The 11,955-nt window shown below is 36.9% G+C and overlaps 4 protein-coding genes across 10 annotated transcripts; 1 reads left to right on the plus strand and 3 right to left on the minus strand.

The window, feature by feature from the left end:
- Positions 1 to 61: 61 nt before the first annotated feature.
- Positions 62 to 3,891, minus strand: LOC100114331 (transcription initiation factor TFIID subunit 6). Its single transcript, XM_001599329.6, has 10 exons — positions 3,686 to 3,891; positions 3,551 to 3,602; positions 3,243 to 3,462; positions 2,838 to 3,156; positions 2,351 to 2,739; positions 1,733 to 1,936; positions 1,481 to 1,663; positions 1,074 to 1,287; positions 540 to 994; positions 62 to 265 (listed from the first exon to the last, which is right to left on the minus strand). The coding sequence occupies exons 3-10, from the start codon at positions 3,390 to 3,392 to the stop codon at positions 188 to 190; spliced, it is 1,992 nt and encodes a 663-aa protein (XP_001599379.2). The 5' UTR covers positions 3,393 to 3,462; positions 3,551 to 3,602; positions 3,686 to 3,891; the 3' UTR covers positions 62 to 187.
- Positions 3,892 to 4,006: 115 nt separating this feature from the next.
- Positions 4,007 to 8,792, plus strand: LOC100113537 (putative peptidyl-prolyl cis-trans isomerase dodo). Of its 5 annotated transcripts, XM_032601991.1 has the most exons (6): positions 7,101 to 7,284; positions 7,383 to 7,454; positions 7,567 to 7,758; positions 7,820 to 7,948; positions 8,029 to 8,241; positions 8,329 to 8,792. In XM_032601991.1, the coding sequence occupies exons 4-6, from the start codon at positions 7,894 to 7,896 to the stop codon at positions 8,547 to 8,549; spliced, it is 489 nt and encodes a 162-aa protein (XP_032457882.1). In that variant the 5' UTR covers positions 7,101 to 7,284; positions 7,383 to 7,454; positions 7,567 to 7,758; positions 7,820 to 7,893; the 3' UTR covers positions 8,550 to 8,792. The 5 variants fall into 5 exon arrangements, with proteins under 5 accessions (XP_032457883.1, XP_001599709.1, XP_032457880.1 ...); XM_032601992.1 differs by lacking the exons at positions 7,101 to 7,284; positions 7,383 to 7,454 and adding an exon at positions 4,007 to 4,221; XM_001599659.6 differs by lacking the exon at positions 7,383 to 7,454 and having other exon boundaries at positions 7,086 to 7,284.
- Positions 4,285 to 6,989, minus strand: LOC100114301 (putative ankyrin repeat protein RF_0381). Of its 3 annotated transcripts, none has more exons than XM_001599310.6 (4): positions 6,809 to 6,989; positions 6,451 to 6,518; positions 5,325 to 6,375; positions 4,285 to 5,248 (listed from the first exon to the last, which is right to left on the minus strand). In XM_001599310.6, exons 3-4 carry the CDS (start codon positions 6,305 to 6,307, stop codon positions 4,402 to 4,404), a joined length of 1,830 nt encoding a protein of 609 aa, XP_001599360.1. In that variant the 5' UTR covers positions 6,308 to 6,375; positions 6,451 to 6,518; positions 6,809 to 6,989; the 3' UTR covers positions 4,285 to 4,401. The 3 variants fall into 3 exon arrangements, with proteins under 3 accessions (XP_001599360.1, XP_008217963.1, XP_016842215.1); XM_008219741.4 differs by having other exon boundaries at positions 6,788 to 6,989; XM_016986726.2 differs by having other exon boundaries at positions 6,878 to 6,979.
- LOC100114270 (inosine-uridine preferring nucleoside hydrolase-like) lies at positions 8,773 to 10,621 on the minus strand. The gene is made up of 5 exons (NM_001161700.1): positions 10,506 to 10,621; positions 9,843 to 10,047; positions 9,603 to 9,774; positions 9,276 to 9,535; positions 8,773 to 9,168 (listed from the first exon to the last, which is right to left on the minus strand). The coding sequence occupies exons 1-5, from the start codon at positions 10,556 to 10,558 to the stop codon at positions 8,824 to 8,826; spliced, it is 1,035 nt and encodes a 344-aa protein (NP_001155172.1). The 5' UTR covers positions 10,559 to 10,621; the 3' UTR covers positions 8,773 to 8,823.
- Between the last annotated feature and the right edge of the window lie 1,334 nt (positions 10,622 to 11,955).

Consider the following 11,955-nt stretch of genomic DNA (forward strand, 5'->3'; position numbering starts at 1 on the left):
CATCGTCGAGAACTAAAAGAATCTTTAGAATCGTAAAAAGACTGTACATAATTAAGTTACATAACTTTAAACGTAAAACTCTTACATTGTATTTTAGTTTTGTAAGATTTTAGTCAATTATTATCTAAATAGAAAAATGTGTTTTACAAGAATAATTTATTGTAGAAAATTATCTTTCACATTATCATCAATCATCCAGCTGATTCGAGAACTGCTCGACGGTGCTCTGGGTCACAAATACCTGCGGCTTGGACGAAACGTTCGACTGGAATGAGAAATAAAACAATTAGTCTTGAAAGCTGAAGGTTCTCGAAGAAGAGTATAAGCTATTTTTACTTTTCTAAAACTGTCGACCAAATCCGTCATCATTATCACGTTCACCTTAGTCTGTAAGGCTTTCAAGAGACAAACGTCGTATCAAAAGTACCGATTCTTATTAATTTTTTATTTTTTTTTGCGTTAGATATGTACGATCAACTATGTACTTAAGAATATTTGTGAATAAAAAGTTATTTTAAAAAATAGCTTTTATTTCTCACCTGTGTTACTGTGGTTTGTGCGTGGCTAGCGTTGGGCATACAGACAACAACGAGCTTCGTAGCCTGGGGCGTCTTCTGCTGTACCTGTACTTGCTGTACCTGCTGAACTTGTTGCTGTACTTGCTGTACCTGCTGAACTTGTTGCTGTACTTGCTGTACCTGCTGAACTTGTTGCTGTACTTGCTGTACTTGCTGAACTTGTTGCTGTACTTGCTGTACCTGCTGAACTTGCTGCTGTACTTGCTGTACCTGCTGAGCTTGCTGTTGTACTTGCTGTACCTGTTGCACTGGCTGAACTTGCTGCACCTGCTGTACTTGTACTTGCTGTACCTGTTGTTGTACTTGGACCTGAGGCTGGGCCGTTGGCGTCTGGGCCCTCTGGGACTGCAAAATCACGAACTTCTGGCCGCCACTCGTCATTGTATTACCGGTGCTTCTACCGGCTCCTAGAACGACTACAAACAGCTTTTATCATTAAAGTTGCATTACTTCACCCAATGAAAAAACTGCAAATTATTATAGAGGCGATCGTACCCGTTTGTGATATTGACTTGCCACTGCTTATCACGCTTTGTTGACTTGTATTATTTATGCCAACAGTGGTGGCTGGGGTTGTGGCTGTAGGCTGCGTGCGAGCCTTTGCCACCGCTGTACACAATGCTGGACCTATGTAGCCGTATTCCTGCTTGTAATCCTCCACGAAATCCGGCGGCGACCGAATCGTTTTCAATACGGGAGCAACAGATTTCTAGAAGAATAATCTATTTAAAAACTGAACTATTCAGTAAAATTGTATACGATACTTGTAAACTAAGCAGCCCATTAGTGCACGACGTTTTATCACCCTTGCTGTGCTGGGATGCTAATACACGCCGTGCAATAATCGGCTACTTAGGTCACACGTATCGTAATATACTAATTACATTCGATAAATTGCTCACCACTAATAAAGTTTTGATGTGCCCAGCAGCATTTTTATCTACATTAGAAGAATTTGGTCCTTCGAAACACGTCTCTATGCGGTCTGAGATCATCTTAATCTTAGGAATAACTAGCGCCTTTATCACTTCTGGTCCTAAATCACAGAGACCGTAAATTGCACCATATAATGAAGCCAATGGAGTCTGCAAAAATAATAAAAGCGTGTTATCCGACGAATTATTTAATATTCCTTTAATCATCGGTTAACTTACTTGATTGTTATTAGCTAATGCTTGGCTGAATATTCGCGTAATTCTAGTTTGAATGTTATTCGTTGTTGTGTTAAAATTCTTACAGATTTGTCCTATAAGGCGCGCAGCAAAATCTCGTAAAGCCCAGTGGTTATCCATCTCAGGTCGTGCACATAATTGCTTTGAGACAATGCACGTTATAACAGATGGTATGAGTTCATGTAACTGAAACGTAAAATTTATTCTATAAAATATCTGCACTTAATTTGAAACTACTTTTATAGCACAGTGTGGCTAAAATCCGCTGTTAAGTCACGCCTATCTGTGACTAAAGTAGTCCTTTTTAGCACCGTGTTTATCACACTCGCTACGCTCGGGTGCTAACTGCGCCGTGTAAAAACGAACAATTTAAGTCACACGTATCGTAATGTACTATTATAGCACAGTGTGGCTAAAATCCGCTGTTAAGTCACGCCTATCTGTGACTAAAGTAGTCCTTTTTTGCACCGTGAGGTTAGCGCACGAGCGTAGCGGTGGATCGGGCGAACGCGAAACGTTTTGCGCTTCGCGATGCAAGGCGGCAAGCCACCAAGGCCGTAAGGCCGCGTGTGGCGCGCTAGTTAAATCTGAAAAACTTACATATTTTTCTAAATAAAGACTTGGATTATCAAGCAGCGCTTTCACCATCCGCATAAGGTAAATTAGAATAGCGAGATTGTTCTGAACAACATTGATCCTCACACCTTCAGCTATAAATGTACACATGCGAGCTAGCATTTCATGCAGTCCTGGATCTGCAGAAAGAGATTGGAATGCTTCCACTCTTTTAGCTTCATCAGATCCAACACAAGCCTCCGTAATTTCTTTGTAATATAATTGCTGCTCCACACTTAACTCATGAGTTGCTAATTGCTTTACATGTACAGTCTCAACATTACGTAGTTTGTGACTCTTGTGACCTGGCTTGCCTAGATTAGAATTGCTGTTTCTATTACTTATTGGATCTACGCTTTCTAGTTTTTGTACCTCTATAAAATTAAAAAAAAAAAATAAAAAACAATGATTAATACAATAAATGACAATTTTGGAATGTTTTTCTTAAATAGTTCAAGTTATCATGAAGTACCTTTAGATACTGGAGGTGGATTTTCTGGAATCGTTGGCTGTATGCCATCAATACATAACCAATGTGAGCGCAAATTAGTTTCCAATGGCAGTTTAGGCCAATTTGGGCCACCAGCCATGGAAATTATTTCATTAAGATCAATTTCCTTTTCTTCCGTAAAATGCAATTCCCTACCACCACCAGAAGCGAAACGAAATGGAATGTGCTCTTTGGCAAAGAAACCATAAGTCGGTTCGATATTTTTTGCTTTTAGAGCATGATCTATATCGTGTGTTGTGAGTTTCTGTCGCCTGCCTTGTCTCATAAACTTTGTTGCATCCTGCAAAGTATATTATACATATTATAATTAACAGTCATTAGCGCATCTCTCAACTCTTTGAAATAAACAAATGTAAAACCAGTAACCTGGATTATCTCCTTCAATCTGTAACTAACATCCTCAGCTAAATCTTTTGCAGCTTCATCAGGCAAATTTCCTACGCCGATGCTCTCTGCAATAACTTTCATAGACTCTGTGGACAATGTTGTCCCATACATAGGCTCCACATCACTCATCTCTGCTTGTTTTTACGAGAATTTGGCAGTGAAATGTGCTTTACCTTCTCCAACAAGAACATACTTACACCTGTAACGGCAACGTCTATAGTCAATGCTTGTTACAAAAAATATGGGCAAATTTATAATAAATACAAAATAATACGTATTTTTCTAACCTCTTCTTTAGTATTTTGTATATATGGTTTCGAGTTCAGTTACACTCTTACACTGCAAGTAATTTCAAATATCATGAATAAATGTTAGCCTGAATCTAAGAAAAAAAAATATATATATATATTACGCATACTTACAACGAAATAAACCAGAAACTCAAATAAATAACCATTATTTTTAATAGAAAACTTTTCTAAGTAAACGAAAACGATAAACACAAGCAGAGCAAGCCCGCGCTATTAGGTTGCTATATATATCTAAGCAGTAGCACACCTAGCGGTGAGTCCCGAAAACGTTGAATATCACACACACACACACACACACACACACACACACACACACACACACACACACACATATATATATATATATATATATAATGATCGCAGTTTATCATGTCCGCTCTCGACTGTCATTAACTCGTTGCTACTTGCTCAATCGCTCGTTATCATCATTCAGATAATCAGATTTGGTTTCGGATTCACATTCGGATCAGATATACCTCAGAGTGAGCGCAGCCGTTTTTACATTATGCAAAAATGTAGGGATGTTGTGTATATAAGGCCTATAGACTACGTAATATATATCTTGGACGCGATTTAAGAAATGCGCGCGGCTAAAAACAAACTTATAACTCACAACGTTAGAAATTAAGACCGTCACGAAACCGTCGGTAAGCAGAAATTATATTTTCATAATAAACATAGGATTCTTAATTGTTGATAAGCAAAATAAATTGTATTATAAAAATAATTTATTATTGAATCATCATATATTAACTTATAACAATAAAAAATGAAATGTAAACATATTTCCAGACTCACAAATCCATTATTTAATTAATTATCTTAAATTACTTAGTCTCATAAATTAATTTTAAATTAGTCGACGGCTGTTCAGAACAGATTGCCATAAATTGCAAATCTTCAAAACACAGGTAATAAAGTACTTTCTGAATCAAAAGATCTGATAAATTGAAATACTTCCACAAGAAGTTCAAAGATTCTTCGACTATTTCAGACATATGTCTTCTCTGCAGACCCTTGTAGAATCTGTCTCTTAGCATTAAACAGTATATTGGAAATTGCATTTTATATTCATTAGATTTGAATAGTTTCACCGCATTCTGACTTCTTGCATATCTTCCTAATTCCCTATCGCATTCAGTCAGAATATTGAAGAAAGTTATTTTATAACATATTTTATATTCTTTCATTTTTCCTATCTCTACCAGACAGTTACTGTAGAATTTGTTTAACTTTTCATTACTTTTTAATAGCCTCAAATTCTCTTTAGATATTTGTTTCATATCCACTTTTGCTAGATACATTGTGAGAACTTCAGATATCCAATCATCCATTCTAATGGCAAGGGATAATGGACTTTTTTCTTTATCATCTTTTGCATTTATATCTGCCTCATATTCTAAAAGAATGTGAATCATATTTGTGTCTTCTATTTCTACAGCTCCATGAAGTGCAGTTCTACCATCATTCCTCTTGTCATTTACATCTGCTCCTTTTTTCAAAAGGAACTCAACGATACGATTATTCTTGGATTTAACAGCACAGTATAATGGACTTTCTCCATAATTATTTTTACCATTCACATTGGCTCCATGCTCCAAAAGCAATTTGACCATTACTTTATTTCTGGCAATCACAGCTGTATGCAGTACAGTCTGTCCAGTATCTGTTACGCTACAAAAGAATATATTTTAGTAGATTTAGAAGTCGTAATAATGTAAAGGTGAAGCAGAAAATATTTGTCATTTACCTATTAACGTTAACACCTTTTGCCAATAATAATTTTGCTATCCTCTTATATTTCTGTACCACTTCTTTAGTGCTGCCTTGCAAATTTTTTTGAGCCACTAAGTGAAGAGGATTTTTACCACTCTCCTCTCTTGCATGAACATTAGCTTCGTTATTCAATAAAAGTATAATACTGTCTTCTTTGCCATGATCTACAGCTGTATGAATCGCAGTGTAGCGATCTTTTCTGACATCATCCACAACAGCTCCTCTCTCCAGCAAAAGTTTTGCAATACTCAAGTTATTACGTTCGACTGCAAAGTGCAATGGACTGCTCCCAATTTTGTCTTTGGCCAAAATATCTGCCCCTCTGTCCAACAGTAATCTCACTATGTCAATATTATTGGAGATGACTGCAAAGTGCAGTGGGCTCATATTAGAACTATCTTTTGCATTGATTTTAGCACCATTGTCCAAGAGTATTTTAATTGTTCTTTCCTTCTTTGCAAAAACTGCAATGAAAAGTGCCGTTTGTTCCGCATTGTCGCATTCATCAATGCAAGCTCCATTTCTCAAAAGCAATTTGGTAATCTTCTCAAATCTTTCGACTATCTTTTTTCCATAAAAGTATACATCTTTTCCAACAACTAAGTGAAGAGGAGTTCTGCCATCTTTGTCCTTTGAGTTGACACCTGCACCTTTGCTCAAGAGCAGGCGTATATTTTCTTCTCTGCCCCATTCTACAGCTATGTGCAGGGCAGTGCGTCCACTCTCTGTTTTGTCATTAACAAGAGCTCCTTTGTTCAACAGCAATTTTACCACATCTATGTTGTCATTCTTAACAGCCAAGTGCAACAGAGTATTTCCATTTTCGTCTTTTGAATTAATGTTTGCTCCATTTTCCAGTAGATGTCTAATTGATGATAGAGTAATCGTTGATGTGACACGGGAAAGTTGCATATCACAATTAAATTTGTTGATGAGTCTCTCCTCTTTTTGAGTCATGTACGCAGCAGTTTATAAGAAGGTATGTTGGTAATTATTTAGTATTTTCTAAATTTTACCATATTAACCTGAAAAAGCAATATTCAATTCTACAATTTATTCTGTAAAGAAGATAAAGAGCTATAGCTAGTTTATATATTTACATTTTATTCTTAGCGGACGTTATTATACTGTTATTATTACTCCTGTATAAAAGAAACCGTTCAGTGCTCTGGAAATATGGAATAAAAATTATAAGGTTATAGTCAGGCATTAGCTAATAATCTACATATGTATATTCTTTTGTTACTTATATATATATATATATATATATATATATATATATATATTAGCTTGGTTTACTTTAAGAGATAATAAGTACATTTATGAATATTGATCACAAATTCAGAATGAATCAATAAAAAAAATTAGGCACTCGAAAAAATCGAGCATCAACAACAATGAGGTAGCCAACAGATAAACATCGACAAAAGTTTATACCTCAAATCAAAATCCACTCACTTTCAATCTTAAAGTTTTTCGAAGCAGAGTTTGTTGTATTTTCTCATTTCTTATCACCAACGTTATTACCTCTCCTCTATTACTTTGCTCCAAAAACATTACTATAGGACATGATTGGTTGCACTTATATATACGCGTTGCAGCTGGCTGATAGACTGCATAAGTAATACTTATATATATATATATATATATATATATATATATATATACACACACACACACACACATAAGGTATATAGAGACATGCAGCCACTCGAAGTTAACGCTAGAATAACGAAAACAAAAATAGACGGGGCGCGATCAACTTCAAATTAATGCCGCTGCGCGCGTCAAATTCACACTATGTTGGTGCATACCTTAGCGATAAATTAATAAATCAATTGCATATATAGTTAGATTACATTAATTATTGGCTCGCTCCGAGATGTCGTATTTTCTCATTTACATGGAATTCAATCTAATTGAAAAATATAAAGGTAAATAAAACCTTGAAACAATAAACCAGTGCTCATACATTAAATTCAGGATTAATGATACCATTGCGTCATTTCCATATATATATATATATATATAGTGTCAATCTATAAACGTACGTGTAACGGACTTTCTGCCTCTTTAAATTTGGCGGCATCGACCATCGACCCCGGCACGTACTTATATACCTATATATATAAACAACTCGCGCCTCTCGCGCGCTCCAAAAAATACTGCGACGACGCAAGAGCTGAACCCAACCCTCCTATACTCTCAATATATAGGTAGTCTGCATCTGCCGGCGTAGCTTCTCGAATCTCTCGATACAAGCTAACAAGCGCAAAAACGGACAAGACGCGGCGTGGTTGTTGGCTGTGCAGCACAGCAGCAGGCCGGTAGAAATACCTATATATAATATACGTACGGCACGTGAAGCTGGACATGTCGCGGATGAGCTAAGCTTATCGTCGCTGGAGGTACGTAAGAGCACGTTGCCCGGCTGATTTGTTGTGAATTGCGTTAACGATCGTTTTTTAGGTAAATTTACGAGGTGAATCGCTTGCATTCGGGTTCGACTTAGTAGGTACCGGCTTGATATTTTCATCGGGATCATGAGCGACGAGGAGTTACCGTCCGGCTGGGAGAAACGCCTGAGCCGCTCAACTGGTGAGTGCCTTAGAGCGATTTTTGTTTTTGGAAGAGTCCGTGTACTTTAACAGTGTGTCAATATGGTGTTATATCTCCAGGTCAGCACTACTATTTGAATGTTTATACCAAGGAGAGTCAGTGGGACAGGCCAGACAAGCCAGCTGATCCTGCTGGAAATGGCAAAACCGAGGGACCCGACGAAGTTCAATGTTCGCACATCCTTGTCAAGCACTCCGGCTCTCGCCGTCCGTCATCCTGGCGGGAGTCCACTATCACCAGGTCTAAGGCTGAGGCGCTAGAGCTAGTTAAGGGTTAGTTTTGTTTATTTTTTTTTCTGCAGTGCAGCTCGATCGAGCTCTTGCGAACTATTCACTAATAGGAATGCCTCTGTCGAACAGAGTACAGGGAACAAATTGTGTCCGGTGAAGCGAGCTTTGGCTCCTTGGCATCCAAATACAGTGACTGCAGTTCAGCCAAGCGTAATGGCGACTTGGGTCCGTTTGGTCGTGGGGCTATGCAGAAACCTTTCGAGGAGGCTGCCTTTGCCCTAAAAGTGGGACAAATTTCTCAGCCCATTGACACCGACAGCGGAGTCCACATTATACAACGGACAGCTTAAGACTGCAATCAAATTCTCGATTTCGCACTTGATAATAATCATCAATTTATAATGAACTAATTGTATATGAGTAAAAATCAATGTCGGCTGCATGTGAGTAGCATAATTTTCAAGTAATGAACTTTGTTTGTGAAAATCTTCCATTAGTTATCGTCATTCCACTGACTTATTCACAAACTCGTCTTAAATCTAATTTACAATTATACATAGCAATAGCAATAAATTACTTAATTACAATTTTAATCAAGCACGCAGATATCGTTACAATGTTTCCCTACAATTCATTTTGGCAAGGCGGATTCTCGCAAGACAGATAGCGAAGCAGCAGTTGCTTGTAAGCGTTGGCGTCTACGGACATGACGATGTCGGTGTTCTTCAGTTTCTTCGTCAGATCGTAGTAGTCCACCAACAAGCTGCCTCTCGCCTGGCCGTCGAACACGGGCTGAACATTGAAGGTCTCGATTTTGGTGATTATATCCGGTTTGATGAGAATGACCGAAACCATCGCATCGGGACGGTTCCAGGTTTCCTTTTCCTTTGACAGACTAACGGTATCGATGGCGTTCAAAAAGTCCACGTAAGATGTCTTAGACGTCCCGAGAACGTTTATCCGCCAATCCTGCAGAGTGAGAAATCGAAGAATCAATATATAGGTAATTTGCGCTTGCGTTGAACAAAAAATTTAAACTATATAAATTTGCTGCTGCAGGATGAACGCATACGCACTTTCGCGATCGGGGTGTCGGCAGTAGTTTCCCACGGAACGAGGACGATCTGCTTCTCCCTTTGTATTGAGTCGAAGAAAATAGCATCGCTCTCGGGATCGGCTGCCATGTTAAACTCGGCGTTAGGAGCCTTGTTACCGACTCCGTGGACACTGCCACCCATGACGTAGAACTTGTTTATGTACGACGAAAAATCGTTGTCCAAAGAGATGGCTAGGGCCAGATTCGTCAACGGTCCCAAAGCTACTATGCTCACATTTCCTTGAAAGAAAATGAAATCATCGTTGATTATTTTTATTATTTCTCTTGTCGATCATTTGGTGCGTACCTCTATTGGCCTTCGCCAATTCGATCAAAGCTTCGGGCGCGCGTTTCGACCTGTCAATCTGAGCTGTGATCGGGAGCGAGAAAACGGCATCGCCGAGTCCGTCTTGACCGTAGAAGTTATCGGTCTCGAACTTTTCAATTAGACTCTTCTTCGACCCGGCAAAAATGGGAATCTGTGAAACAATAAAATGCAGAATATTCAAAATAATCGACGAGATGCGACAAAACGGTTTGTAAGTACGTCAGATCTTTTTGCGACTGTCAGCGTTTTGCGGATGTTCAACTCGGCGTTTTTTTCGTTTGTGTTTCCGTAAGAGCAGGTGACTCCGATAACTTCGTAGTTGGGAACCGATGGATCGTTGGCGGCCAGGGCTCTGAGGAGTAACAGAATCGCTACCGCATCGTCGGCTCCGGCGTCGGTGTCGATGATCAGCTTTTCCGATGCACTATAGAATTTATACGTGAGTTTTTGCGGAGTTTGTTGTTGCTGCAGATTGGTTGCGGATTCAACATTGCGTATATGTTGGAAGAATTAAAGTAATTGCCGCAATTAACATTAAACGGCCGTGAAAGAGGCGCGAAAGGCTATTGGTTTAGACAATTTTAGATATAAAAATTCAGTATACTTATTCTAAATATTTTATAATATTCAGCAAGAGTAAAAAGCAATAGGCCCGTAACGCTGTAAGTATATAATTTTTACAGCTACTTTTATGTGCGCGAACTATATTATATATGGAAATTTAAACAATATTTTAAAGATGCACTTAGCATTACAAACAAAAAGAAATGATTGGTTTTCTTTTTGTTTCGTAGCTCTATGAAAAAATAAGATTGATTACATCAAGTTAGTAAAAATCAGATTTACATTTATATAAAAGTACATAGACTTAATAATATTTACCAAAGGCCAAAAAATAATGCCGACAGGCAAACGAAAACGACTGGGGTGAACATTTTTTGCGCCTTTTACTTATTTTGTTTACAATTAGTAATTGTAGAACAAAACGTACACCGAGTAAATTATAAGGAAAAACGTCTCTATATATATCGAACTCGATTGGTAACTACTATAACGACCAAGTAATTAAAGTTTTTTAGGCACGACCGCGACACGGAAGTGACTTATAGTTTCGTGCGTGAAAAATGTGTGAGATGCGATATCTCACGCAATTTTCGACCGATCGGGCTGAAATTTTAGGAGGAATCTCCTCTTGCACAAACTAAAAAACTTTTTTTTTATTTCAATCCTCTACTTTCTACTTCCTCCTAGAGAAAGCTTTGTAGTAAAATTTTGAGTTTCGTCAAAACTTCCAGAAAATACTTTTTGGTGTGTTAGAAGTTGAAATCAAGTGTTTTTAGAAAATGTCCGTGTGGATGTGTGTGTATACCGTAATATTTTTGGAACTACTTTTAGATTCTGAATTCGGGAAACAGTTATTTTTTATTTTTTCAACTATTTTTTTTTATGGACATTTTTTGATTTTTGAAAAACACTATTTTGCGTTTTTTTCAATCATCCCATTGTTACAAACAATTCAGCTATAATGCGTTTGAAAAAGAATAAAATTATCTACTTTTCCTCGTTTGGCCCTCGGGATCGACCGCTTTGTTTGGCAGATAAAATAAAGTGATTTTTTTTAACATTCATATCTCTAAAACTAAACTTCATAACCTCGCGAAATTAGGTCGATGGGTCATGTGTCAAACTATATCCGATTAAAATTTAAAGTGATTTGACCACTTATTTTTTCAGTAATAAATCGAAAACTGAAAAAAATGAATTTTTATTGTGCCTCGATTACGGACGTAAAAAGTCCTTATTGCATTTGAGATTTTGGGAAATAGTAGATATTTTATGTGTTTTGGCTAAATTCATTGCACAGCTTTGAAACCCCTATGGTTCTTAAGATATCAAGGTTTTAATTTTTTTATATAAGTTTATAATAATAATTATTTTAAAAATGTATTTCAGTCTATAGTAATAGTTTCTAACGGTTTATGAAATATCATAACAAATTTTCATTATTTTTTTTTAGCCTTTGCGCCATATTATCAATACATGAATCGTTATTATTGTTAAACAAATTTTTATTGATAGTAGTTATTTAAAAGGTTTATTTATTCTATTTGATCACTTTTCGAAAAAAATCTCATTATAGTAAATTATATTTCAAAATACAAATAATTATTAATTTTAATTTAATAAAAATTAGTAAAAATTTGTTAAAGTTATCATCAGTTATTAACTTTTGATTAGTGATCAAAAAATGAAATTTTTACGGTGATACGAAAAAAAGATCATTCCCGTCTGGGATCCAATCAATTTGTTTTTTTTTTCGCAGGAAACATTT

The sequence above is a fragment of the Nasonia vitripennis genome, assembly GCF_009193385.2.
Source record: "Nasonia vitripennis strain AsymCx chromosome 4 unlocalized genomic scaffold, Nvit_psr_1.1 chr4_random0006, whole genome shotgun sequence".
In the NCBI taxonomy this organism is placed as follows: domain Eukaryota; kingdom Metazoa; phylum Arthropoda; class Insecta; order Hymenoptera; family Pteromalidae; genus Nasonia; species Nasonia vitripennis.

Bases quoted from the DNA above. Each gene is read 5' to 3' on its own strand.
- LOC100113537 (XM_032601992.1), top strand. From the start codon at position 7,894: ATGAGCGACGAGGAGTTACCGTCCGGCTGGGAGAAACGCCTGAGCCGC. The intron at 7,949-8,028 runs GTGAGTGCCTTA...TTATATCTCCAG, and splicing joins ACGCCTGAGCCGCTCAACTG to GTCAGCACTACTATTTGAAT. The intron at 8,242-8,328 runs GTTAGTTTTGTT...TCTGTCGAACAG, and splicing joins GGCGCTAGAGCTAGTTAAGG to AGTACAGGGAACAAATTGTG.
- LOC100114331 (XM_001599329.6), bottom strand. From the start codon at position 3,392: ATGAGTGATGTGGAGCCTATGTATGGGACAACATTGTCCACAGAGTCT. The intron at 3,157-3,242 runs GTTACTGGTTTT...TATACTTTGCAG, and splicing joins GATTGAAGGAGATAATCCAG to GATGCAACAAAGTTTATGAG. The intron at 1,288-1,480 runs GTGAGCAATTTA...TTATTCTTCTAG, and splicing joins ACATCAAAACTTTATTAGTG to AAATCTGTTGCTCCCGTATT.
- LOC100114270 (NM_001161700.1), bottom strand. From the start codon at position 10,558: ATGTTCACCCCAGTCGTTTTCGTTTGCCTGTCGGCATTATTTTTTGGC. The intron at 10,048-10,505 runs GTAAATATTATT...TAAATTCTATAG, and splicing joins GCATTATTTTTTGGCCTTTG to TGCATCGGAAAAGCTGATCA. The intron at 9,536-9,602 runs GTACGCACCAAA...TTTTCTTTCAAG, and splicing joins ATTGGCGAAGGCCAATAGAG to GAAATGTGAGCATAGTAGCT.
- LOC100114301 (XM_001599310.6), bottom strand. From the start codon at position 6,307: ATGACTCAAAAAGAGGAGAGACTCATCAACAAATTTAATTGTGATATG. The intron at 5,249-5,324 runs GTAAATGACAAA...ATTCTTTTGTAG, and splicing joins AAAGGTGTTAACGTTAATAG to CGTAACAGATACTGGACAGA.